The sequence below is a fragment of the Narcine bancroftii genome, chromosome 3, assembly GCF_036971445.1.
Source record: "Narcine bancroftii isolate sNarBan1 chromosome 3, sNarBan1.hap1, whole genome shotgun sequence".
Classification (NCBI taxonomy): domain Eukaryota; kingdom Metazoa; phylum Chordata; class Chondrichthyes; order Torpediniformes; family Narcinidae; genus Narcine; species Narcine bancroftii.
Window position 1 is genome coordinate 153,990,205 of NC_091471.1, and position 25,466 is coordinate 154,015,670.

At 41.7% G+C, this 25,466-nt stretch overlaps 2 protein-coding genes across 13 annotated transcripts in view; both read right to left on the reverse strand.

The window, feature by feature from the left end:
- The window catches only part of LOC138757702 (heterogeneous nuclear ribonucleoprotein D-like), a 35,077-nt gene extending 27,348 nt beyond the window's left edge, over window positions 1-7,729 (reverse strand). For 4 of the 5 annotated variants that reach the window (XR_011353841.1, XR_011353840.1, XM_069925419.1 and 1 more), the window contains exons 1-3: window positions 7,401-7,729; window positions 4,650-4,818; window positions 2,924-3,085 (exon numbers count right to left, since the gene is read on the reverse strand). Coding sequence is in view for 3 of the 5 variants with exons in the window: in XM_069925419.1 (XP_069781520.1) it covers window positions 2,924-3,085; window positions 4,650-4,818; window positions 7,401-7,486 (417 nt within the window). In the remaining 2 variants the exon portion in view is untranslated. The remainder of the gene's footprint in view (window positions 1-2,923; window positions 3,086-4,649; window positions 4,819-7,400) is intronic. The other variant, XM_069925418.1, reaches the window with a different exon arrangement.
- Window positions 7,730-21,925: 14,196 nt separating this feature from the next.
- Window positions 21,926-25,466, reverse strand: part of tmem150c (transmembrane protein 150C) — a 67,743-nt gene continuing 64,202 nt past the window's right edge. For 5 of the 8 annotated variants that reach the window (XM_069925424.1, XM_069925421.1, XM_069925422.1 and 2 more), the window contains 2 exons: window positions 23,116-23,293; window positions 21,926-22,224 (listed from right to left, as the gene is read on the reverse strand). In XM_069925424.1, coding sequence (XP_069781525.1) covers window positions 22,022-22,224; window positions 23,116-23,293 — 381 coding nt within the window. In that variant the 3' untranslated portion in view covers window positions 21,926-22,021. Of the gene's footprint in view, window positions 22,225-23,115; window positions 23,294-24,970; window positions 25,382-25,466 lie in introns of those variants that run through there. The other 3 variants (XM_069925425.1, XM_069925426.1, XM_069925428.1) reach the window with 3 other exon arrangements.

Below are 25,466 nucleotides of genomic sequence, written 5' to 3' on the forward strand. Positions count from 1 at the left end.
GAAGAAAAGAGAGGCAAGGTAAAGGATATACTTGCTCTTATTAGAGGATACATGGAATCATTTAAAGAATGGCAAACACAGGAATTTAAGGATTTAAGAAAAAGAATAAACAACACAGAAGAGAAAATAAATAAAATGGAGATGACCTTAACAGAAATGGGAAAGAAAATGGACAAGATGGAAGAGCGGGCAGTAGCAGCAGAAATGGAGGTAGAAGACTTAAAAAAGAAATTGGAGAAATCTAATAAAAAAACTAAAGAGACACAAGAACTACTAGCTCAAAAAATAGATACAATGGAAAACCATAACAGAAGAAATAACATAAAGATAGTGGGCCTTAAGGAAGATGAAGAAGGCAAGAATATGAGGGAGTTTATAAAAGAGTGGATCCCTAAGACCCTAGGATGTCCAGAACTACAGCAAGAATTGGAAATAGAAAGGGCACATAGAGTATTGGCCTCTAAACCACAACCACAACAAAAACCAAGATCTATTGTAGTAAAATTCCTAAGATATACTACAAGAGAAAAGGTACTGGAGAAGACAATGGAAAAAGTAAGAGAGGGCAACAAACCACTGGAGTATAAAGGGCAAAAAATCTTCATTTATCCAGATATAAGTTTTGAACTCCTAAAGAAGAGAAAAGAGTTCAATACAGCAAAGGCGATTTTATGGAAGAAAGGGTATAAATTTATACTAAAGCATCCAGCGGAATTGAAAATATTTATTCCAGGACAACAAAACAGACTATTCTCGGATCCAGAAGAAGCACGAAAATTTGCAGAACAATTACAAAAATAGACTGAGGGAGGAAGACGGGTAATGAGAGTTAAGATGATCACAATTGATATGTATGTGGGTAAAGACAAAAATAGACTGAGGGATGAAGACGGGTAATGAGAGTAAAAATGATCACGATTGATATGTATGCGGGTAAAGAGGTATAAGAGTGAATAGAGACAAGGAGCATACGTGAATGTATCTGTACTTAGAGGAAAATATAGATAGTATAGACAAGAATTAATAAGGGAAGGTAATGGAATAGAGAGAATAAGGAGGGAATTAAAAGAGTGACCTTTGTGACATATGAAAAGTGAAATCTTTTCTGGGGGAGGCGGGGTGGGGGGAAATAGCGGTCACTGCAAAATCAGTTGACGCTTGCGAGTGGATTCGCAAATCCAAATGGAGAGGGGAGATGTGGTTGTCCGACAAGGGATAAAGGACAACTCAGGAGGTGAATGGGAGATTGGGAATAAATAAGATAGAAATAGGAGAATAAGGAAAATGTTGGATGTTGTAGGAATGTTGTCTTATAAAGAGTTGAAAATAAGAAAACAGAAATGGAAAAGGAGGAAAGGTAAAGATGGAAAAACGGAAAGAGAAGATAAACAAAATATAAAAGGGCTACGCTGAACTATATGTCTTTAAATATTAATGGAATACATAACCAAATTAAAAGGAATAAACTACCAAATTTAAATGAATAAATGTATTCCATTAGAAAAAATAACATATTGGTTAAGAAATAATATTGAAATATTCGAACAAGTATAGGAGCCTTACATTAAATACAATAGCGAAAACCTACCGGGGACAAACATTACCTAAGTTGATGGAAGGAGAAGGAAAGAAAAGAATGGACTCAGTAGAATTTCTGGTGTAATTTTGTTGAATGACAACATTGTCTGACTGGATTAATGCAACCTAGATTGTATACCTAAAATGGATGAGAGGGGGGGTGGGGGGGTGGTTTGGGAGGAAAGGGGGGGGGAGAAAAAGTCACTGTATATGTGTGAAAAAGAAATTGTGTATATCATGGCTAATGTGATTTATGGTGTGAAAAATAAAAAAAAATTAAAAAAAAAAAAAAAAGAGAAGGTATCTAGAAATAAGGAATAGTCTCAGAAAAGGGTGTCACAGAAATGAGACATTCTGGCAGAGGTCTGAAACTGAAATTTTCCTATGCCATAAAGCTTACAAATTATAGTCACATTTGAATGTCAAGGAAGTTGAAATATAGTTTATTGGGTTATATGAATACATTAATGACAGGGTTGCAGATGGATAAACCACAATTAGCATTTATACGATTAGAGTTAGCTGTAGCAAGAAAATGAATAGCTACTACATGGAAAAATGATGTGTAATTGAATCTACAAAGATGGCATAGTGAACTGCAATTATGTTTGTATTTAGAAAAAATAACTTCTAATTTGCAAAATAATTACCCTTTCTTAGTTAAGATGTGGAGTTTATATTTAGAATATATGGGTATGGATGTTAAGAAAATGATATGTAAAGGGTTGGTACACCAAAATACCCAAAAAATTTTTTAAGCTCTGGGGGTGGGGTGGGTGGAATGGGAGTTAGGTGGGAAGTGAGGTCAACGGATTTGTTTTTTTTTTATTGTTGTTAATTTTTTTTTATGTTTTACTTTTGGTAAAATCTTTAAATAATATTTTCCAAAAAAAAATAAAGTTGAAATATACTGGCACGGTTCTGTTATTGTCACAATGCTACATTTTTAGAATGTAACACGCATGAAATTCTTAACTTCTGTCTATCGTAGCCCAGAGTCGCCACGGCCCTGGAGTTGTGACCAAGATTTAATCAGTCACCTTATTGTATGGTGAAGCAGGCTCGATGGGCCAACTGATGCTCATGTTCTTTCATTAATTTGGAATGAGGGACAAATAACTTTTAAAAAAGAATATTTATTCAATAGGGTCTACAATGTCTGCATAGTTTTACAATTATTATGCAACTGAGTTTCAACAAAGTCAACATCCCACCAGCAAACTTTAATACACTAAGTACAACATGACCAAGCTTTTATTTTAAAGAATGGACAGAGAATCACAATATTCCTTTGAACCTTAAAAGCAAAACCCTCTCACATAGTTAATGTTGGGTTTCAACTTGCCTCTCCATATGCTGCAAAGTAGTCCTTAACCATTTCTTCAGGTACATCAGGACTGAGGCCACCAACAAAAACTTTCTTAGCTGGCTCCTTGCCTTTTATTGCCTTTGCTCTTTTTGGGTCAATAAGTCTCCCGTCAAGCTTGTGTTCCTTCAGTTCCAACACCTAGAAGGATTGAAGAACAGTTTCTGTACCAAAAAACATTCAGAAGCTACCCAAATATTGAAACACAAACTCTCTGAATGCAATTTTAACACTTAGGCTAAGATTGTGATTACAAAAGTATGAAGTAGGCAGAGGAAAATGAACTCTGAACTTCTGAAGTTTTTTCCCCCCATTCTAGATCCCAACTTTATGCTATTAGTTAATTACAACACAAGAGAATTTTGTGTATTCCTCCAGAAATTCTAGCTGTGTTACTTATTTGGCTCTATAATAACATTTAACATCAACTTGTGACCAAATTATATTTTCAGATAAAATCATGAATTAAAATTGGACTCCAATAGTATTAAATAGGAAAAGAATTGTTACCCAATTTTAATAAATTTATTTTTAGAAGCGAGAGACAAACTTCTGCAGTAGAGATCAAATTCAGGTGCACAGCACTTCCTACCTCAATCCAATATATTTTTCCCAGCGGGGATCAATAACAAAAAGCATATTTTGTGGACTTAAAATTATCACATCCACTCTTTACTCACCTAGCTTCCTGCCAATTAGATTCATGACCTGGGGTGAAAAGCAGAGGTCAGTGCCACAAGAACACAAACTGCACGCTTCTTGGTATCATTCCCTGCTGACAACAAATATCTTCAAAAATGGATTGAGTTTTGAACAAAATTCTTACAACTATAAATCATATTCACATGGATTCACTGCATTCTAACACTTCAGTTAGTTATCTAAGCTATTTTATGTATACCAATGGTTTTCAAACTTCTTTCCACTCACATCCCACCTTATGCCTATGCCATAGGTGCTCTGTGTTTAGTAAAGGATTACTTAAGTGAGTGGAAAGAAAAAGTTTGAAAAGCACTGTTTTAATTGTACCTCATTGACTCGTTATGTGCATGGTTTCATAACTCCAAAGGAAATGGGCCAATGAAAATTTTTCTCAAGCAAAATATTTCAGTAACAATTGGGTCTAGAGCAGTGGTTCTGAACCACTTCTCCCCCACTCACATACCACCTTAAGTAATCCCTTACTAATCACAGAGCACTGATGGCATAGGAAATTACTTAAGGTGGTATGTGAGTGGAAAGAAAACGTTTGAAAACCACTGATGTATACCCATCACAACTTCAATTTGTAATACACAAAGCTCCAAATGAAACAGTCCATGTTCCATTTAGCTTAATAATTATTCAGAACCACTCAAGAAATGAACTGAGGCAAAGGTGACAGTTTTTCCCAACTGCCCTACCCCCCAGCCCATCACTAGATAGGTTAATATTATTACTTGGAGAATAGCATAAATGAAGTGTCAGACCAGAAACACATTCCAAATAGTACATTTTGAATGCTCATATAAAGAATGATTTCACTAAATATTATACCTAAAAGGGAGAAATAAGTACCTTTGCATCATTGTCAGAACTGGATATTCAAATTTTCAAAAACTTGAAATCCATTAATATTTCCTGTTCTTTCAATCCATGGGCACACACAACACACACCTATTGCAAAATGATCAGAAGCAGTATTAAAAGTTTGGATATGATTTACCCTGTCCACACTTGCAGGTTCTCTGAATAGTACAAATCCAAATCCTCTTGACCGTCCCGTCACAGCGTCCATTTTTATCGTACAGTCCACTACTTCACCGAACCTGGACAAGTAATCTGTCAAATCCTTCTTGCTTGTATCCCAGCTCAGGCCACCAATGAACATTTTTCTGTGAACAATAAATTGCATATAGTGATCTTGGCAATCTTGCTGTAAATTTTGAGACATTTAAAACTAAACCAATAGGACACAGCATAAATTAAACATTGTCATCAATCCAGTGTGTAGCTACTTGGATTCCATGAGCAGGGGGAAGAAGGCGGTGGAAAGGAAAGCATTGGAACAAGTACTCAAGATAAAAATACAATGTATTAGAACTCATTGATAACCAGTTAGACTTGCTCCCCATATCTATTTCTAAAGCTTAAACACCCAAAAACAGAGTTTATTTGTAACTACCCTTAACACAGCTGCTTTTCCTTCTCTTGGAGACCTTGTTTTGGCCTTCTGCTCATGCTGAATCTTTTTATTTCCAACTGTCGCTGAGATATCGACCATCTCGATTTCACCACTTAACAATTCTAATCTCATCCCATTAGACAAATTTTCTCCATTCTCTCCACACCAAATCTACAAACAAGGGTGGTGGTGTTGTAGTCTGGCACAATTACCTCTACCTCGCAGAGGCAAGTTATTCTTTGAACAGTACCCCACCAAGAAACATCAGGCACCATCTCCCACATGAGGCTGTAATCTCCCTTTCATAGTCTCTAACCTCTGTTTCCCAACTCCGCTCTGCCCGATTCTACCTCTTCCGCAAGATCCACAACCATGTCTCTGTAGGCCCAATGTCACTGCAAGCTCTTATCCCACCAAATTGGTATTATACCTCAACTCCATTTTATTCCCCTTATCAAGTCCCTCCAACCCACCACATCCAGGACACCACACACCCTCTCCAGCAGATAACTTTGAATTCTCTTGGCTGGTCTACCTCATATTTACCATGAACATCCAGTCCCTATACACTTTCATCCCCCAAAAAAGGCCTCAATGCTCTCTCCTTCCTGGATAACAGAGCTAACCAGTCCTCATCTGTCCTCCTCTGAATTTGTACCCACCCTCAATAACTTCTCCTTTGGCTCATCCCACTTTCTCCAAATCAAAGGTCCTCACCATGCCTGTCTTTTCATTGGATATGTGGTGTTATCCATACTGAAAGCCTACATAGGCAAGGCTCCTCAACTCTTTCTCCATTACATTTATGCTGCCTCCTGCAAAAATAAGCTCAACTTCACTGCCAACTTCCACAATTACCTCAAATCAGTCCTTCCTCTGGTAACTCTTACCCCCTTTTCAATCTCTCAGTCTCCATTTCTATCTACAACATATTCTACAAACCCATTGAATCTCACAATTACTTCTTTTTACAAGGGTTCTATTTCTTTCTCTTAATTCCTCAGTCTCCACTACATCTGCTCCCTGGATGAGGCTTTCCATTCCAAGACATTGGAGATGCCCTCATTCAGAAAATGCAGCTTCCTCTCTATAACCATTGACAAAATCCCCTAGCCCCTTCCCTTTCCCATAGGCACATCAAGGACAGCGTTCTTCATCCTCATCTACCATCCACCAGCGTCCACATCCAACTTATCATTTTCTGCAATTTCTGCCACATACAAAGGGATCTGTCACAAGACACTTCTTCCCCTTTCCACAGGGATCACTCCCTCAAGACTCTCTCGTCCACTTATCCCAATCACCCATACAGGCCCCAAACAGTAATTCAAAACAGCATGCATTTCACCTGTGAATTTTATGGGAACATTTCCTACATCCAGTACTCCTGATGTGCCTCCCCCTCATCAGTGAGGATGCAGATTGACAAATCACCTTTGTCATTCACTGCAAGGACCTTCCAGTGGACCAATCACTTCAATTCCACAGCCATTTCCACATTGACATGTTTGTCCATGGCCTCATGTTGAGGCCACTCATAAATTGGAGGAACAACATCTTATACATCTGCAGTTTCCAGACTTTTCCAATTGTCATTAACTCCCCCCCTATCTTTTGCCCTCATCCTCGACTCCCTTCATTCAACTACCCAGTCCCTTCCTTCTATCAGAGCTATCTTTGTCAACCTCTACCCTCATTTCCTAGCTTCCCTATCTCATCTACCCACCTGTTAGCCCAGGGTCCTTCCCCACTTCTCCGCTCATCCCCTCCCCCACCCCCCAAACCTTTTTAAATCCCCTGATTTCTAACATTACAGAAGGAGGGGTCAGGTCCGAAACATTGATTGCCTTTTGTTTGACGTGCTGAGTTTTTCGTGCACAATGTGAACGCAGGACGATGGAGAAAAAGGGCCTTTTTAAAAAAATAAAATAAAAGCAAGGAAAATATCCATTGGGTCGTGGGTGAAACAATAAAAGCGTAAATTAAAAACAATCGAGGGGGGCGGGGTGGAGAAGGTAACGAAACTAAGTCCAAAACAAGTCGAAAAAGGAGCATCCGGCCAAAGCTGCCGCAACAGCCCGAGCGACCGAAACCCACTCCACCGACAAAAGGGCTGCTGTAATCAGGAGCTCGACCCGGAGGAAGCCCCCAGTACCTCCCTGGCCGGCCCCTCCTTTCCCCTCGCCGACCCCGACGGGCCCCTGTACGCCACAGCAGGCAGGGTAGGACCCCCCCCCCCCCCCTTCTTCCCGGCTGTGCCCTTCACTAACGCGGACTCCAGGCCCCACTCACCCTTCGTCCTCCTCGTTTTTACTGGCGTTTATTTTCGCTCCTTCAGGAAACTCCTCGGAGCCCGCGGCTGCAATGGGCTGCTCCATGAGACTGACGGACGGGGACTTGTATCCGTACTGTGGCTCCACGGTGGCAGCGGGAGGGGAGGGGGGGGAAAGGGAAAAGGGGTCAATTCCTCCTCCGAGCGCTGATGTCACGGACTATAACCCTCCCCAAGCCCGACAGCGACCAGCTCGCACTGAACGGGTGTCGTTGATCCTTTCACGACGACAAAATGGCGGGCGTGGAGAGATCGAGGGAACAGGCCGGAGGTCTTTTATGGAAACCACGTGACCGGCGCCGCCCAATTGAAATGCCGCTCTTTGTGTCATGGCGTCCTGGGTTCCGTCCGCAAGGCGCCGCCGAGTTGGGGCGGCTGCCAGTGCGCAGATTTTGGGGGGGGGGGGTCAAGGTTCCAGCCGTGGAACTTTCTGCCACGGAGGGAGAGAGGTAAAGGGGATGAGGGCAGAAGCGAGAAAGAAGGAGGGGGAGAAGAGAGGAGTGGTAAAGAATGACGATGGGAGGGAAAGGGGTAATGCTATGGAGATGGGGGGATGGAGGTGAATGGTGACAATGCTGGATGAAAACTGGCTGAAGGGGTACCAGGTATTGGAACCAAGATGCAAGAGGATGCCAAGAGCGATGAAGGCTTCCCTATTGTGTCAGAGGTTTGGCTCTGGGACTCCAGCTGGTGATGGTTTGGTCTGGACTCTGAGGCTGCGGCAGCACTGGAGGCAAATCCACAAAGTGATGACTTTGTGAACACTCTCTTTTGCTTCTCTTTCTCTGACTGTAAGAGGCACTTCAGGCAATTTCTGTTGATGGCTAACCTGTCTGCATTACGGCAGGTGAAAACAAAAACCTTGAAATATCGCAATGTTTTTAATTATGTGAGAAACAGAAGTACCTTCACAGAATTTGCTTGAGACAAAAATTGAGAACAAAGAACTTTTATTATACTATTACAACAATGCAAAGTTGGGTGCTTCCCCTTACCCTGGGAATACACACAGATACTGAGGCAGACCCAACTTTTATACATTTCATTTCAGTACAGAGATACCTTCCCCCTAACATTCTTCTGCCTCCTGGATTGGTTTAGCATTAGGTAATTCCGCCCACATGGATTCTAACTTCTTATCAGACTTGTTAGCCAGGAAATATCATGTCTTTGTTCTTTACTCATTAATCAATCCCCAAGACTTGCTATCCTGTTTTGAAGATCCTTATTTTATTATACTTTTATAACCCTTCCTAACCCTTCCTCCCATTCCAGCATCCCTTCACCCTGATTTAACCCATATACTTCATTTCTAATGAGCACTTGCTTGACTCCTCACATTCCAGTATCCCTTCACCTTAAGTTAACCCATAATACTTCATCCTTAATTAGCACTTGCTTGACTCCTCATATTCCAGTATCCCTTCACCTTCACCTTAGTTAACCCATAATACTTCATCCTTAATTAGCACTTGCTTGACTTCTCACATTCCAGTATCCCTTACAATTACATGACAATAAAAGGACCCTGAATCTTCATGGTGTTAGGGAGACGGAAGGTGATTATTTGGAGGAGAAAGAAAAGAGAACAAGGAGGAGAGAGACCAACATCATGGATGGGAGAGAGCATTGTGATGAATGGAGATCAGTGATAGGATGACGGAAAAGGTTGGCAGGACTGAGGGAGGGGAGAGCAGATGAAGATAAGATTATAGAGAAGGTGAGTAAGAGAGAGAGAGATGAAACAAAATTTGGGTGGAGTAGGAGGAAAGAAGGATCTCTGACAGCTGGGTGAGGTTGGGAAGACCCTGGCCGCAGTCCATCACTATACCATCAGATTGGATAGAGAAATAGTTCCTTTCTGGTGCTGAAGAGGGGAAGTAGGATATCTTTGATGCTTTATACCTCAGTAAGTTTCCCTAATCAGATCACGGTCTGCATGTTAATTCATTAATTAAAGTTGCTGAGCAAATTCATATCTCACTTCATTGATTATTAGAACAATAGAACATGACAGCATAGAAAAAGGCCCCTTTGGCCATTCTAGTCTGTGCCAAACTATGTTATTTGCCTAGACCCACTGATCTGAATCCTGTCCATTTTACCTTTTCACTCTTAACCCATGTCCTCTGGTTTGTCTCTCACCTATCCTCAGTGGAAAAAGCCTATCTATATTTATTCTGTCTATCCCCCCTCTATTTTAAATAGCTCTATCAAATCTCCCCTCATTCTTCTGTTTTCCAAGGAATAAAGCACTAATCTGTTTAACCTTTAGGCTGGGTAACATTCCTAGTAAATCTTCTCTGCATTCTCTATCTTATTGATATATTTCCTGCAGTTCGGTGGCTTAACTGCCCACAATGTTCCAAATTTGTTCTCACCAATGTCTTATATAACTTTACCATAACACCCCAATTTCTATACACAATACTTTGATTTATGAAGGCCTAAATGCCAAAAGTTTTCTGAACAACCCTAACCATCTTTGATGCCACTTACAGCAAAATATGCATCTACTACATCCCTCTACTACACTCCTCAGTGCCTTACCAATTACTATGAATGTCTTTTCTTGGTTTGTCCTTCCAAAATGCAACACTTCAGACTTGTCTGCATTAAATTCCATCTGCTATTTTTCCAGCTGGTCCAGATACCTCTGCAAGCTTTGAATTCCTTCTTTGCTGTCCATGACGCCTCAAGTCTTATTGTCATCTGAAAACTTGCTGAACCAGTTCACTACATTATCTTCCAAATCATTGATATGGATGACAAATAACAATGGTCCCTGCACCGATCCCTAAGGCACACCACTAATACAGGCCTCCAGTCTGGGAGGCAATCATTCACCACTACTCTTTGGCTTCTCCCATTGTTGGAATCTAGGGGCTAAAATATCACGGAATAGAGGACTATGTAACAATTTTTATATTTACTTCATGGTTAAGGGAAAAGTATAAGGTAATTAAGTGGCAATCACAGCATGGAGCAAAGTTGGCTGAGTCCAGTAGGGGTAGAATTGTCTGCTCCCAAAATACAAGGGAGAGGAAATGGATGAAACGATTTAGGAGGAATGCTCAAACTGAGGAGGTGTTGAGTAGCACAGGAGACACAGGGCAGACCAGAACAAAGAATATCCTGTAAGAAACAAAGGGAATAGAAAGCCAGTCTAGGAAGATGATTAAGGCATGAGGAGGTGTTAAGGAGAACAGAAGACATTGGCCAGACAGGAACAGAACGATGATTGGAAATATCTGGGGCAGGAATTGATTTCTGGTCAAAACAATAGGATGGTCTGATCTGGAAGATTTAAGATAAGGGGTCTACACTCGAGATAAACTGTAGAATTAAGGAAATTGCTGGTGATATACTTTATGTAAAAATCTAGCAAAGGAAGCCAACTTTTGTTCTGTATGGTAAATTGTAGCTATATAAACTGAGCAGACTGGACAATAGGGGTCAGTCTTGGGGAATAGCTCACTGTGCAGGTGACCTATGAACTAACGACTGACCCAGAGCTCTGTTAAGTTTTATTCTTGTGCTGTATAATAAACTGATTGTTGAACCGAATACCTTCTCCTATCACTTCATTCAACGAACACGCTGGACTCAGACAACACATAGACTAAATTAAGGGTAAGGTAAAGCCAGAGTCCGACACCATCTAGCCATTGCTGAATTCAGTTCACCATGAATGCCTAGCATTTGAACCTTCTTGATTAACCTCCAATGTGTTACCTTGTCAAAGGCCTTACTAAAGTCCATGTAAACTACATCCAGAGCCTTTCCTTCATTAACTTTCCTGGTAACCTCCTCATAAAACACCATCTACCACTCATAAAGCCATGTTGACTATCCCTAATCAGTCCCTGGTTATCCAAATAATTGAATATCCAATCTCTCAGAACACCTCAAATAATTGATCTACTACTGACATCAGGTTTACTGGCCTACAATTTCCAGGGTTACTTTTACTTTAAACAATGGAACGGCGTGAGCTACCCTCCGGTACCACATTCATGGCTAAGAACATTTTAAATATTTCTGCCAGAGCCCCTGCAATTTCTACTCTAGTCCTCCTCAAGGGCCTTACTTCCCAGGACTCTGTGCCTATTTCCTGAGTGAATGCTGATGAAACAAAAAACATTTAAGAACTCCCCCCCCCCCCACCCTCTCTCTTTTGGCACCACAAAAAGCTGACCACTCTGATCTTTATGGGGAGCAATTTTGTCCCTTACTATCCTTTTGCTCTTAATACACGTGTAGAAACCCTTTGTATTTTCCTTCACATTGTCTGCCAAAGCAACCTCATGTGATGTGCTGCAGTGCGAACAAACAAGCTCAAACTATGAAGGCTGAACTACAGGCTTTAATTCGCTTAAAATTTGAACACAAGGTTCAGTATCCCTTCTCGCTCCATGTGCTCTACTGCCTACATGAGGGCCAGCGTGAGCCTTTATAAGGGGCCAGTGATTGGCAGGGAGTAGGTGGAGCCAGCTTCTCAGGTCACCTCCCTGCAGGTACAGAGGGTTGCCCCCTGCAGTAGGCAGGGAGGAATGCAGACAGATGCCCGCAGTCACAGACAGTCTGGTGGTTGTATCAACACACTTCATCTCTTCTTTTAGCCTTCCTGATTTCTTTCTTGAGCATTAGAGATCCTTTCTCATTTCCTCAAAATTAGCTTTTCTACAATTTAGAATCTCAACCCAAGGCCCAGACCTATCCTTCTCCATTTTTTCTTTGGCTTGGCTTCGCGGACGAAGATTTATGGAGGGGGTAAAAGTCCACGTCAGCTGCAGGCTCGTTTGTGGCTGACAAGACCGATGCGGCAGACACGGTTGCAGCGGCTGCAGGGGAAAATTGGTTGGTTGGGGTTGGGTGTTGGGTTTTTCCTCCTTTGCCTTTTGTCAGTGAGGTGGGCTCTGCGGTCTTCTTCAAAGGAGGTTGCTGCCCGCCAAACTGTGAGGCGCCAAGATGCACGGTTTGAGGCGATATCAGCCCACTGGCGGTGGTCAATGTGGCAGGCACCAAGAGATTTCTTTAGGCAGTCCTTGTACCTTTTCTTTGGTGCACCTCTGTCACGGTGGCCAGTGGAGAGCTCGCCATATAACACGATCTTGGGAAGGCGATGGTCCTCCATTCTGAAGACGTGACCCACCCAGCGCAGCTGGATCTTCAGCAGCGTGGACTCGATGCTGTCGACCTCTGCCATCTCGAGTACTTCGATGTTAGGGATGAAAGCGCTCCAATGGATGTTGAGGATGGAGCGGAGACAACGCTGGTGGAAGCGTTCTAGGAGCCGTAGGTGATGCCGGTAGAGGACCCATGATTCGGAGCCGAACGGGAGTGTGGGTATGACAACGGCTCTGTATACGCTTATCTTTGTGAGGTTTTTCAGTTGGTTGTTTTTCCAGACTCTTTTGTGTAGTCTTCCAAAGGCGCTATTTGCCTTGGCGAGTCTGTTGTCTATCTCATTGTTGATCCTTGCATCTGATGAAATGGTGCAGCCGAGATAGGTAAACTGGTTGACCGTTTTGAGTTTTGTGTGCCCGATGGAGATGTGGGGGGGCTGGTAGTCATGGTGGGGAGCTGGCTGATGGAGGACCTCAGTTTTCTTCAGGCTGACTTCCAGGCCAAACATTTTGGCAGTTTCTGCAAAGCAGGACGTCAAGCGCTGAAGAGCTGGCTCTGAATGGGCAACTAAAGCGGCATCATCTGCAAAGAGTAGTTCACGGACAAGTTTCTCTTGTGTCTTGGTGTGAGCTTGCAGGCGCCTCAGATTGAAGAGACTGCCATCCGTGCGGTACCGGATGTAAACAGCGTCTTCATTGTTGAGGTCTTTCATGGCTTGGTTCAGCATCATGCTGAAGAAGATTGAAAAGAGGGTTGGTGCAAGAACACAGCCTTGCTTCACGCCATTGTTAATGGAGAAGGGTTCAGAGAGCTCATTGCTGTATCTGACCAGACCTTATTGGTTTTCGTGCAGTTGGATAATCATGTTGAGGAACTTTGGGGGACATCTGATGCGCTCTAGTATTTGCCAAAGCCCTTTCCTGCTCACGGTGTCGAAGGCTTTGGTGAGGTCAACAAAGGTGATGTAGAGTCCTTTGTTTTGTTCTCTGCACTTTTCTTGGAGCTGTCTGAGGGCAAAGACCATGTCAGTAGTTCCTCTGTTTGCGCGAAAGCCGCACTGTGATTCTGGGAGAATATTCTCGGCGACACTAGGTATTATTCTATTTAGTAGAATCCTCACACCAAGACACAAGAGAAACTTGTCCGTGAACTACTCTTTGCAGATGATGCCGCTTTAGTTGCCCATTCAGAGCCAGCTCTTCAGCGCTTGACGTCCTGCTTTGCGGAAACTGCCAAAATGTTTGGCCTGGAAGTCAGCCTGAAGAAAACTGAGGTCCTCCATCAGCCAGCTCCCCACCATGACTACCAGCCCCCCCACATCTCCATCGGGCACACAAAACTCAAAACGGTCAACCAGTTTACCTATCTCGGCTGCACCATTTCATCAGATGCAAGGATCGACAATGAGATAGACAACAGACTCGCCAAGGCAAATAGCGCCTTTGGAAGACTACACAAAAGAGTCTGGAAAAACAACCAACTGAAAAACCTCACAAAGATAAGCGTATACAGAGCCGTTGTCATACCCACACTCCTGTTCGGCTCCGAATCATGGGTCCTCTACCGGCACCACCTACGGCTCCTAGAACGCTTCCACCAGCGTTGTCTCCGCTCCATCCTCAACATCCATTGGAGCGCTCACACCCCTAACGTCGAGGTACTCGAGATGGCAGAGGTCGACAGCATCGAGTCCACGCTGCTGAAGATCCAGCTGCGCTGGATGGGTCACGTCTCCAGAATGGAGGACCATCGCCTTCCCAAGATCGTATTATATGGCGAGCTCTCCACTGGCCACCGTGACAGAGGTGCACCAAAGAAAAGGTACAAGGACTGCCTAAAGAAATCTCTTGGTGCCTGCCACATTGACCACCGCCAGTGGGCTGATAACGCCTCAAACCGTGCATCTTGGCGCCTCACAGTTTGGCGGGCAGCAGCCTCCTTTGAAGAAGACCGCAGAGCCCACCTCACTGACAAAAGGCAAAGGAGGAAAAACCCAACACCCAACCCCAACCAACCAATTTTCCCTTGCAACCGCTGCAATCGTGTCTGCCTGTCCCGCATCGGACTGGTCAGCCACAAACGAGCCTGCAGCTGACGTGGACTTTTTACCCCCTCCATAAATCTTCGTCCGCGAAGCCAAGCCAAAGAGAAGAGAATCCTAGCAAAGATTTTGCCTGCAATGGAGAGCAGCGTGATTCCCCTGTAGTTTGAGCAGTCTGGTTTCTCGCCTTTGTTTTTGTACAGGGTGATGATGGTGGCATCACGAAGATCCTGAGGCAGTTTTCCTTGGTCCCAACAAAGCTTGAAAAACTCATGCAGTTTGGCATGCAGAGTTTTGCCGCCAGCCTTCCAGACCTCTGGGGGGATTCCATCCATACCTGCTGCTTGGGAGATCCAAAATGAGTGGTGGACTAGACTCGCCAAATGAACCCAGCTCAGCGCGGACATTGGCGACTTCAGGGGTTTCTACGAGGCTCTAAAGGCTGTGTACGGCCCCTCACCCCAAGTCCAAAGCCCGCTGCGCAGCTCAGACGGCAAAGTCCTCCTCAGCGACAAGATCTCCATCCTCAACCGATGGTCAGAACACTTCCAATATCTTTTCAGTGCCAACCGCTCAGTCCAAGATTCCGCCCTGCTCCAGCTCCCTCAACAGCCCCTAAGGCTAGAGCTGGATGAGGTCCTCACCCTGGATGAGACATATCCTTCTCCATAATTAACTTGAAACTAATGGCATTATGATCATTGAACCCAAAATGTTCTCATACAGATACTTCTGTCACCTGCTTTGTCTCATTCCCCAATAGATCCAAAATTGCACTCTCTCTAATGGGTACCTCTATGTATTGATTTAGAAAACTTTCCTGAACACATTTGACAAACTCCAAGCTATCCAGCCCTTTTATAATATGGGAGTCCCAGTCAATCTGTGGAAAATTAAAATCTCCCACTATCACAACCTTATGTTTCCTCCAGCTATCTGCTATCTCGCTACAGATTTTCTCCAACAGCCCCATGAGTGTGGTCATACCTTTCTTGTTCCTCAGCTCCACCCACATAGCCTCAGTAGAAAAGTCCTCTGGTCTGTCCTGCCTGAGCACAGCTGTGATATTTTCTCTGACAAGCAATGTCACTTCTCATTTCGCCCCCCTGTTCTGTCGCATCTAAAGCAATGGAAGCCTGGAACATTGAGCTGCTGGTCCTGCCCCTCCTGCAACCAAGTTTCATTTATGGGCACAATGTCATAATTCTACGCACCAATCCACGCTCTAAGCTCAGCTGCCTTTCCTGCCATACTCCTTGCATTGAAATAAATGCACCCGAGAACATTTCCACTACGTACAGCCCATGACTGTTTGTTGTGTTATATTATTCCTTTATGTATGTGAACTTTCCTATTTGGCATCAGCAAGACCCTAATCAGATGAGCTCACCCATAATGAGCTCATCAACTTTATCCATTTTGCTGCCAACTTCCACCCTGACAAATTCCCATGGTCCATTGCTAGCAACACTCTCTCTTTTCTCGATCTTCCTGTCCCCATCTTGGAGACAAAGTCTCAACAGACATCTTCCACAAACCCACTAACTCCCACAGCTACCTTGACTACACATCTTCACACTGTAGGTCCTTTCATGCCAAGCTCCACCTGAAGGCTGACTATAAGCATGAAGGGAAAAATATAAACTTACCTTTCATGGAGCAGCCCAAAAAGGCTGCTCTAGAGTCGCATTCATGTTGAGTGGTGCCCTCTGGAGCCAAAGGAGGTGGGAGCAACCGAGTCCATGGCATCGCCCGTCATAAATACACGGCAGAGCAATGGCCGTCTTCCCTATCCATAATCCACCATGCAGCTGGAACAGCCCTGTGTTTCCCAGAACGGTTCCAGCTGCATGGGGGATTATGGGTAGGGAACATAGCCATTTCTCTGTCACATTTGAGCCGCTGACAAGCAGCCCCAAAGGCCAAAGCAACCTACTGAGGTGCTGGAGTAGGCAGCAGGGTTGTTCCAGCCCACACCAGCCGTCCTCTAACATCCCCTACCAGGTGCTCCTGTCCTGACTGCTCCTGCCAGCTACCTCTGCCATGTCGGCCCCCCATCCTGAAGGCTCCTGCCCTGTCGGCTCCCATTGGACGCCCTGCCCTGACAGGCATGCTCTGACAGCCCCTGCCCTGATGGCTCCTTCTCTGATGGTCCCTACCCTGACGGCTCCTGCCCTGATGGCCCCTGCCAGCTGCCCCTGCCCTGCCAGCTGCACCTGCCCTGACAGCCCCCATTGGCTGCCCCTGCCCAGACAGCTCCCGCCTCCCCCTGCTCTGAGGGGGTCAAGGAGGGAGAGGGGTGACACATTGTCTAGAGCTGCTGACATGAGAGAGCCCGCAAACACCAAAATGAATGAAGATCACAAGTGCACTGCCAGATGCAAAAATGAAACTCATACAGTCAGAGACAAACAAAGATGAAACACTGAGAAAAAACATCTTGGATGGATGGCCCAACATGAAGCAGGACTGCTCATCTGACATTTAAGAGTACTGCAACTGCAGGACAGAACTATCAGAGGTTGAAGACATCATCTACAAAGGCAGTAAAATCCTTGTCCCAAAGAGTTTCTGAGAAAAGAGATGCTGAAAAAGGATCCACGGAGGACATCACGGAATCGAAAAGTGCAAGAAAAGATCATGAGAGGGGATGTACTGGCCACAAATCAACAATGATATTACAAATGAACTGTACAATATGCCGGAAATATCAAGCAAGCTATCCTGCAGAACCATAAAGCCACACCCAGCACCATACAGACCTTACCAGCAAGTAGGCACTGACCTATTTGAATGTCAAGTGAAGGATTATCTTGTAGTCACAGACTATTACTCCCTGTATCCAGAGGTGTGTAAACTGAACATCACCACTGCAGATGCTGTAATATATAAAAGCCATATTCTCCAGACATGGCGTGGCAAGTGAAATCTTCACAGTCAATGGGCCCCAGTTTTGCAATTCAAAGTTCCAACATTTTGCCAAAGAGTGGGACTTTGTACACACCACATCAAGTCCTCATTTTCCACAGTCCAATAGTCTAGTGGAAAAATCAGTACAGACAGTGAAAAGACTGATGAACAAGGCAAAAGACAGTGGAACGGACTTCTAGCAGAGCATGCTAGTATACCGAACAACATCGCTCACGTGTGGTATGTAACCAGCGCAACTCCTTAAGGGACGTAGGCTAAGAACAAACCTACCCATTCAGGAGAACCTCCTAAAAACAAAAGAAGAGGAGAAAGTGAGGAAATTCAAAGAACAACAAAAAGAAAAGCAAAAGTTTTACTTTGACAGAGGAACAAAATACTTATCAGAACTCTACACTGGTGACCAAGTAGGGCTAAAGGACAAAACAAACTTATGGACTCAGAAGGGAATTGTCCTTAGTGAAGTCCAACCAAGATCATGCACCATTCAGAAAGATGAAGGTGCTGTTCTGCAAAGAAATCGTCGAGATCTTCAAATGGGACCAGTCACAGTAGATGGAAAGATGTATACTGTTGAACAACCTGAATGCACAGCTGAGAAGTCATCATCTGAGGCAACAACTCAGATTCAAGGACAATCAATCAGGAGATCATCAAGATATGTGAATCCTCCTAAGAAACTCATTGAGCAAGTTTAAAGACTCCTGTTATAGAATGAAGTAATGCTATCTTATTTGCTCTTCAAGTTTTAGTGTATGTAAATGTGAAAACACAATACAAGTTTAAAAAAATATTAACAATGTTGATAATAATGAAAATGTGAGTTCCTGGTGTTAAAGTTAAAATTGCAGAGTTATACATAGAAAACATGTTAGTTAAATGTAAGCTACTTTTTTAAGAAAGGAAGATGTAATAATAGTGATCATGGTTGCATTTGTTACTAGCAAGGTCTTCAGGATATAGTTCCTGTTTGATTATACTTGGCTGCCAGCAGGGGACTCACACAGAAGGAGAGACTGCTGTATGAGAGATCTGTAATAAAGGCTAGCAGCCTCATGGGTTGTTTACATCAACTTCAAAGTAAAGAACCTTTTCCTTCATCCATGTGTTGTCTAAGAACTCACACATATGAATACAAGATGAAACAGCTGCCACGGAGAGAATCAATATTTTGGGATGAGACTGTGAACTCTCCTTTCCAATCCTAATTAATATTTTATCAGCCCAACTATTTAATACCAATAATTTGACACAAATTCACCAGCTCTAGTTCTTGCTCCATCTTAAGTCATGATTGCTGATTAACCTCAATTCCACTTTCCCACATATCTTCATAGAGCATTGAACTAGATCTCCAACCATGTTGAATATCATGAACCCTTGATTTTCACATATTTAAATGTCACTGTTTTGCAAATTCTCAATGTTTCAGTTATATTCATACCCCAATGGATATAATAATTTCTAGAAATTTAACAGGACACTACAATACCAATAAACTGCCAGAGCAAGCCATTTATCTACTCTGGTAGTCAGTGTCATTTATCTCTGGTTCCCTTTCCCATCCAGATCATTGATTCAAGCCATCCTTCAAACTACTTCCATTGAATGTATTGATATTAGCAGTAGCCAGTATTCCAATCACAATGTGTACTCCAGGAAGGTATGTGTACAAAAACAGCTCTGTTAGAACTATAACTGGCATACATCTGGCAACCATTTGACACAAATGTCTGCCAAACAAATTACTATTTATAAAGACAATGATTTGTTCCTCAAAATGTATATAAATATAAAAAAATATTTAACATCAGGATAGGGTTAATGTACATAAATATAATGGGCCAGATGTAATTTCAGTACATGTACCCACTGAATTCAGAGTTCTCAGATTCATAGCCATTTCTGGAACTTAACCCCCATGAAAGTTATGGTAAATATCTTCAACTATCTCAGATTATTTTTAACATATATATAAATTTCATCCTTAACTGAAGGCTCCTTCCTGAACCATTTCAGTCCACACAGTGGGTTGGAATTGGATTACAGAGTTAGATGCAGCAATAATGAAAAAACGGGGCAAACAGTATTTTCATTTCAGGATGGTGTGTGATTCACAGGAAAACCTGCAGATGGTGGGATTGTCATGTGTTGGTTGCTGTTTTTTGGTGAAAGTGGTTGCAGGTTTGGACTGTTGCATTGTGGTAAAATAGTCAAGTACATTTAATTATGTGGCAGGACTGCAGAGTCTTGATCTGATCTGCTGACTGTGGGATCTTTTCATTGTCTCTTTTGTGATGCTTTGCATGCATGTTGTCCTTAATGCCGGCCATAAGCTTGTCAACTCATTGATATCTGGGGTTGCTTCTGACATGTCCTTCTAAGAGGCATTTTGGTTTGACTGGAGGGGCAGAGTGATGGGTATATTGCATTATGAATATTCAAGAATGACATAGGCACACTGACAAAATGATCAGACACAAAATAGGCATGATTTAATGCATATTCAATGTTTTCTCACACGAAGGGTGAGGAGAGGCAGAGCAAACTCATCACTGTCTGCTTTGGAGGTGCAGATGCACAGGACAGGAAAAGACTACAGGGAGTTGTGAACTTGGCCAGCGCCATCATGGGCACCAACCTTCACTCCATTAAAAACATCTACAAGAGGTAGTGTCTCAAGAAAGTAGCCTCTATCCTCAAGGACACTCACCATCTAGGCCATGCCCCCTTCTCACTGCATCAGGAAGGAGGTACTGGAGCCTGAAGACGAACACTCAGAAGTACAAAAACAGTTTCTTTACCTCTGCCATCAGATTTCTGAATGGACAATGAACCACAGACACAACCTCACTTTTTCTTCTTTTGCACTAATTTATTTATTTGTTAAAATGTAATTTGTAGCAATTTTGCACCAGTAACACTGCAGCAAAACAATGAATTCTGTGACATGTTAATGAAATAAATTTGGATTCTAAACAGGTACAAGATCTGAGACCAAAGGACGTACTCAGAAACTTAAGAAGGTTCTTGGATTTGACAGGTATTTTGTAAATAGGAAAAAACAAGGATGTTATAGAACTTGTATAAATCACTGTTAATCCCCATTTGGAATAGTGCATCTTGGCATTATACTTCAGGATATTGAAGCCTGATGGAATTTTAATAAAATGAGATCAGGAGTGCAAGATTTCAGTTACATGGAGAGTCTGGTTATACTATTTTTTTGTGTGTGATTTCTTTCTTTTTATTGTTTGTGCTCTTAGAACAGAGGAAAGAGATTTGATATAGATATGCAAACGTATTAATGGAACAATGAAGACACAGTTACAATGACTGAAAAAGGAACTTGGCAATGGAACCAGAAGTGAAGTGGGAGAGTTTATGTATATTGGGGTTGCAATGTTCTGAACATGAGGTCTGAAACAGTGGTGGAAGCAGATTTAATAACTATTTTTAAAAGAAAGTGACCAAATATTTAACATTTCCAAAGCTATACTATGGGTTATTTGGATAGGGTAAGGGGCCAGAGAGGGAGAAGCAAAACATTGGGACATACTGAATAACTCTTTCAAAGGATGAAAGGCCTCCAGGTGTAACTCTCACAATATGATTTCATGCTGTTGGAGAAAGATTTCACCAAAAAAAAAGCATCAGAAGATAAAGCTATAAGTGTACCATGCAAAAGTAAGTGTGATCCAAAATTTTATTATCTCCAAATAAAAAAAGTGGAATAATCACCATTTACTTGGATAAAACTCTCATCTGAGTAAGAGGTCATGTCCTTCACACATCAACTCAAGGTCATTTAATTTTCGTCAAAAAGCATTCCCATCATGCAACATTTCACCTGGATGTATCTCCATGACTACCCATTTGCTTGAGCTTGTGCTCCTATCTCTGAATAATTTCCCTATCCAACAGATTAGCAAAGTTTTCCTCTCATCACCAGCTGACAATCCGATCCTTTACCACTTCCCTTTGAATATTTGAATAATATCCAAGCAGGACTGTATTTCCATCCACAACACCCCCCTTTACACTGTGCCAATATCACACTAATTTTCAACCCTGTTGATCTGGAATTTGACTCATCCCATTTTACTCTCTCTAGTTTTCCCTTTTCTCTTCTTGCCTCTCCTGTTTTCAAGCTTAATTTGTCCCATTCACATTATCATGAATTGTTCCTTTATATTTCATCACCAAAGTCAAAAGAAAAAAGTCAAATTGATTGTGACTATTCCAATGCAAAACTGCTGAAAACTAAGAAGTGACTCCAGTCAAATTCACCTTTTTGGCTTGAAGGTGGGTGAAAGGTATTGATTGGGAGTTTATGACTGGGTCCTAGGGTTGAGATATAATTTCAGAGAAATATTAAGCATAAACTGATTTAAAACAGTGAATTTCTATTTAAAGCAAGAGTTATCGATATCTCTGTTGTAGCCTAGACAATTAGAAAGACAGTGTCAAAAATTATTTTCTCTATAAATGTTCTGAATGGTACTCAGCGATGACGCTGGAAACGTTTCCCGATGGGTTTTCTTGCTTCTCTTTGCTGTGGACCTCAAAATCATAATTTTGAAAGTCAATTGCAAATGATCCTACATACAAGAGTAAGCTTGTGATCGAAACCCACTGAACCCTTGCTGAAGGCAAATAGCTACGTTGAGCCATCAGAAGAAAATCTGCACAATATTTTGTTAAGGAATTCAGCAAATCATTTTCAAGCACTGCTCTTTTACATAATTATTTATCATATCAATTTTATCATTTCCTTATTAGTTAACAGAACAGACTTGAAAAACTGAATGGCCTATGCCTGTACTTAATTCATATTTATGTTTATATTTGTCTAAAATTAAACATAGCAGCAACTAATGGACATGAGCTTCTTTGTAATCACTAAGAGAAAGAGTAGCATGCATGATTCAAATCCAACCAAGTAATAGTGCAACACTGTTACAGCACCAGCGACCAGGGTTCAAATCCCACGCTGTCTGTAAGGAGTTTCTATGTTCTCTCTGTGCCTGTGGGAGCTTTGTCCAGGTGCTCCGTCCGGTTTCCTCCCATTGTTCAAAACGTACTAAGTGTTGTAGATCAATTGGGTGTAACAAGGCGGCACGGGCTCATGAGCCAAAAGGGCCTGTTACTGTGAAGAATGTTTAAATTTAGATTTTTTTTTTAAATTAAAAGCAAATTTATTTACAAAATGTGCACAGGCAGACATGTTACAAAAATGTCCCAATGAAATAAGCCCAGAGGATTTCTGAATTTGGAAAGGGTGAAAAAAGTCAGATTGTTAGATTTGAAACAGATGATGCAAATATTTACCAGATCGGCCAGCATTTGAAAGGATGTTAAAAACTTATTATAGCAATCCTAGAAGTTAAAATATGGACCTCTTTGCTTTGATTGACTGAAATTGGCCCATCATGCATCCTTTTAATTTACTAACTCACAAAAGTAATAAATCAAAGTGAGAAGCCGCACCAAAACTGCAGGCAATCAATAGTTTGATTGTTTTTCTTCAGTTTCCAACTCAACTCAATTCAATGATCACAAAGGTCAAAAGATACATATGATGAAAGACAGGGTGAATATTGCTGAAAGGAAAACACGGAAGATTCCAAGTTTCAGACCTTTGTTATTTATATTCGCTTGGAAAGTCAAAACAGCATGAATCCAGCATGCAAAACCTCCAAAGGCAATGGTGATGACTGAACCCACATTATGCACTTTTCCATAATTAGACAGCTGACAGAATTAAAAATGAATTATTATTTAAACAATATATTTTAAGTTCATCCAATACAAAGTTATTGACACTGCAGTGTATCTCAACATGATCCATGTTAAGTTTACTGATAATTATTTAACATAAGCATTACTATAAATCTATTCCATTACAGGGCAAAAATAACTGGGACTAATCTTTAAAGCATGGGTCAGACCTTTTGTACTTTTTGCTGGTGGTGATGTAGACAACTCCAGGTTTGTTACTTGATTATCAGTTCATCCCCAACTTCTGTGCACATGTGTTAAAACTTTTAAATTGAAGACGACCTGGAGGACAAATGCCAGTACATCCCACCCTGTTCCACCCCCACCCTTCTCTCACTGGACATTTTGCTGAGTCCATTGGCAGAGCAAGGACAGACTCAGAATTTTGTATCTGATCCCTCAACATAGAACCAGGGATGGTTGATGTATGCTAGCAAACCCATTAATTGGAATAGTTCACTGAGGTGAGTAGATGCCTTATTACTTTTGTTTTAACCCTATCTTTATGATTTTAATTAATTTCTTGTACATTAAGGTTTGCTAATTAATCTTTTTATTTTTAAACCTTAAAATTATTTCAATCCATTGAACACTTTTTAGGTGCTTCTGAAAGAGAAGCTTAAAAGGATCAAAGACTTGACAGCAGTGAGCTATCAAAAGGTCGTCAAGGTGTTCTGGAGAAGGACCACAAGTTTCAACTCCTAACAAGTGCTTGAAATGTAGGGTCTGCTACATCTTGTGAATCACTTTCAATGACTATGGATCAGCTTCATGGGTTCTATTATATATGTAAAGCACTGTGAAGGCAATTTAAACAGTTGATCGGGTTCAGAATGGTTCGGCGAATCAAGTTTTATTTTATTTGTGATTACCTTAGATCTCCAATTACTTACTTAAGACCTGAAATTTGGCGACCAGAACTACATCCAATATTCCAAATTTGGCCACACCAATGTTTTTTACAACCTCACCATAATGTCCCAACTCCTGTACTCAATACTTTGATTTATGAAGACCAGATGCAAAAAAGCTTTCTTTACAACCCAGTTTACCTGTGACATCACTTTAAGGGAATTATGTATCTGTAATCCCAGATCCCTTTGTTCCTCTGCACTCCTCAGTGCCCTACCATTTATTATGTATGTCCTACCTTGGTTTGTCCTTCCAAAATGCAACACCTCATACTTGTCTGCATTAAATCCCATCTGCCATTTTGGCTCATTTTTTCAGTTGGTGCAGATCCCTCTGCAAACTTTGAAAGCCTTCCTTGCTGTCCACAATGCCTCCAATCTTTGTGTCATCATCAAACTTGCTGATCCAATTTCCCACATTATCATTCAGATCATTAATATAGACAACAAACAACAATGGTCCCAGCATTGATCATTGAGGAACACCACTAGGACATTAGGAAGCAGATTTAGAAGAGTGAGATCAGGTACCACCAGATTCTTACCCTTTGCTATTTGATTCCTGAATAAACTCCACGCAAGTAAAATAATGTTGCACTTGCACTGCTTTAAGTAAACTCTCTCTGTAACTGTGTACTATGTACAGGTTGACTAACTGAATTGCATGAAAACAAATTTTCTCATTACACTTCAGTATTCTAGTCAATAATTTGAACTTAAAAGTTCGCTAAAATTCAATATCATTCTTACCACGTACATAAATTTAATCAATGAGATTGAGGACATCTTACTCAACTTCCCACATCAGCCATAGGTAGTGACTGGCACAAAAGATCCACAAAAAACATAATAGAGCCTGAAAGTGGGGAATCTTTAAGATGTATTTTGATGTTGCTGTGAGAAGTCAGAACCAATTTTTAGACATGTTAGTTAAAATGGGAAGAATATTTTTCCTTGTCTGTCACATTTTAGTTGACAAAATAGAAATGAGAGGTGGCTATGAAGATCTTGCATCTCATTCTAATGCTGACAGTTGATGCTTCAATGGAGTAGAATTTTCAGCAATCCCTGATCTGCATCAGTAACCTGAGCAGAAGATCAACTGGAGCAACGGCCACTCACACTGTTTCTCCAGGGTTTAGCCAATCTCCTGTCAAAGTTATGAAGGGACACTGGGAAAACTTCCACATGTGACATTTCACACCTGTCTGAAATATATATCTACTCATATTGTT